This window comes from Gavialis gangeticus, unplaced genomic scaffold, assembly GCF_001723915.1.
Source record: "Gavialis gangeticus isolate Ggan-Ray unplaced genomic scaffold, GavGan_comp1, whole genome shotgun sequence".
NCBI classification, from domain to species: Eukaryota; Metazoa; Chordata; order Crocodylia; family Gavialidae; genus Gavialis; species Gavialis gangeticus.
Window position 1 is genome coordinate 74,755,921 of NW_017729025.1, and position 1,390 is coordinate 74,757,310.

Below are 1,390 nucleotides of genomic sequence, written 5' to 3' on the forward strand. Positions count from 1 at the left end.
TAGAGTGGGGGGGGGGGGGCAAAAACCTTCTAAAAAATTTTTCCCCAAGTGGGGGCGGTGGGGGGGGGGGGGGGAAATCTGTGTTAAGTAGCATGTGTGCGGTTGTCTGTTCTCCCTGTTTGTGTCTCCAGTCAGGGGCCTCACTATGTCAGGGAGGTGACTATCTCTTTTTAGAGTAATTTACAGTTTCCCACCGAAGTGCACTGAAGAGAATCGGTGTCATTCCCCCAAGCACTGCGCTGGTACAGCCTGGAGTTTTGTTTTCTTTCTTTCCTAAATGAGAACCTCAGCTCCCTCCCTCCTATTTTTTTCCCTTTGCAAAAAAAGGGAACCCCCTTCATCATCGCTCGGTCTCCCCAGATCTGGAGACCTCTTCATTGACAGGGTCCTTCTAGCACCCTGATGCACCCCAGCACTGCTTCAGCTCAAACCCAGGGCACTGCCAGCAACCCGCCTCTGCCTCAACTCCTAACTTGTGCCTATGCGAGGGGAGAGAAACAATCAATAAAAACTAAATTAAAAAAAAAATTCACTTGGAGGGGTGCATTTTCCGGCTGCCCATGTTTTAGGGGTGCTGATGTCTCCCCTGCAGAATCGGCCTACAATGTTACTTGGATTCAAAATAGCAATAACAGCAAGGGGTACGTTACACGCCTTCCTCCAGATCAGTGATCCAGGACTCTGTGCATGTAAATCTCCTGAAAGCTTTCCTAGTTGTGTCTAATGAAGGGCTCCTTTTTTTCTTTTCCTTTCTTTTCTGCGGGAGAGTTTAGACTAGGCGTCCCCAGTGCCCTCCTGCCCCCCGGCAGCCCCCATCCCCACCGGGAGGGAGCAGCTCTTTGGCTCCGGAGCCCTGCTTCTCCCCTGCCTCCCGCCCCACGCTGCACGCAGGGCTATGGCGCCCGGGCTGCCCTGGCTGTACTCACCCGTAGATCGCATCCTTGTCCCGCTTCAAGGCGTCGTTGACAGCGGATCCCATGCTGGCCGGCATGACATTGGGGTGCGGGGCGTGGGCTCCATAGTGCTGGCTGGCGTGTAGCGGCGGCCCGTGGTTCAGGTGGTGAACTGGGGGGATCGGCCGGGGGGCGTGAGGGTCTCCGTACATGGAAGCCGGCCCCCCTACTCCGTCCATCCCGCCGTAATGGGGCAGCTCATCGTACTGTCAAAAAAGGGGCCAAGAGAGAAGAAAGAAGGAGAGAAAGAGGAGGAAAGAGAGAGAAGGAGAGAAGGATAAAAAAAACAACAAACAACAACAACAACAAAAGTCAGAAGAGAGTAAAGCCCCCAGACAGACACAACAGAGCAAAACAAACCAGGAACAGCCACAACAGAGGGAGAATGACACAAAATGAAATAAATCCAGAGCAGAGTGTGGCAAGGGGCTGGGGGC

The 1,390-nt window shown here is 53.7% G+C and overlaps 1 protein-coding gene across 8 annotated transcripts in view; it reads right to left on the reverse strand.

Moving 5' to 3' along the window:
• MEIS2 (Meis homeobox 2) overlaps positions 1-1,390 on the reverse strand; it is a 268,428-nt gene that overhangs the window by 261,087 nt on the left and 5,951 nt on the right. For all 8 annotated transcript variants that reach the window (XM_019518951.1, XM_019518949.1, XM_019518952.1 and 5 more), the window contains exon 2: positions 927-1,159. In XM_019518951.1, the coding sequence (XP_019374496.1) occupies positions 927-1,159 (233 nt within the window). The remainder of the gene's footprint in view (positions 1-926; positions 1,160-1,390) is intronic.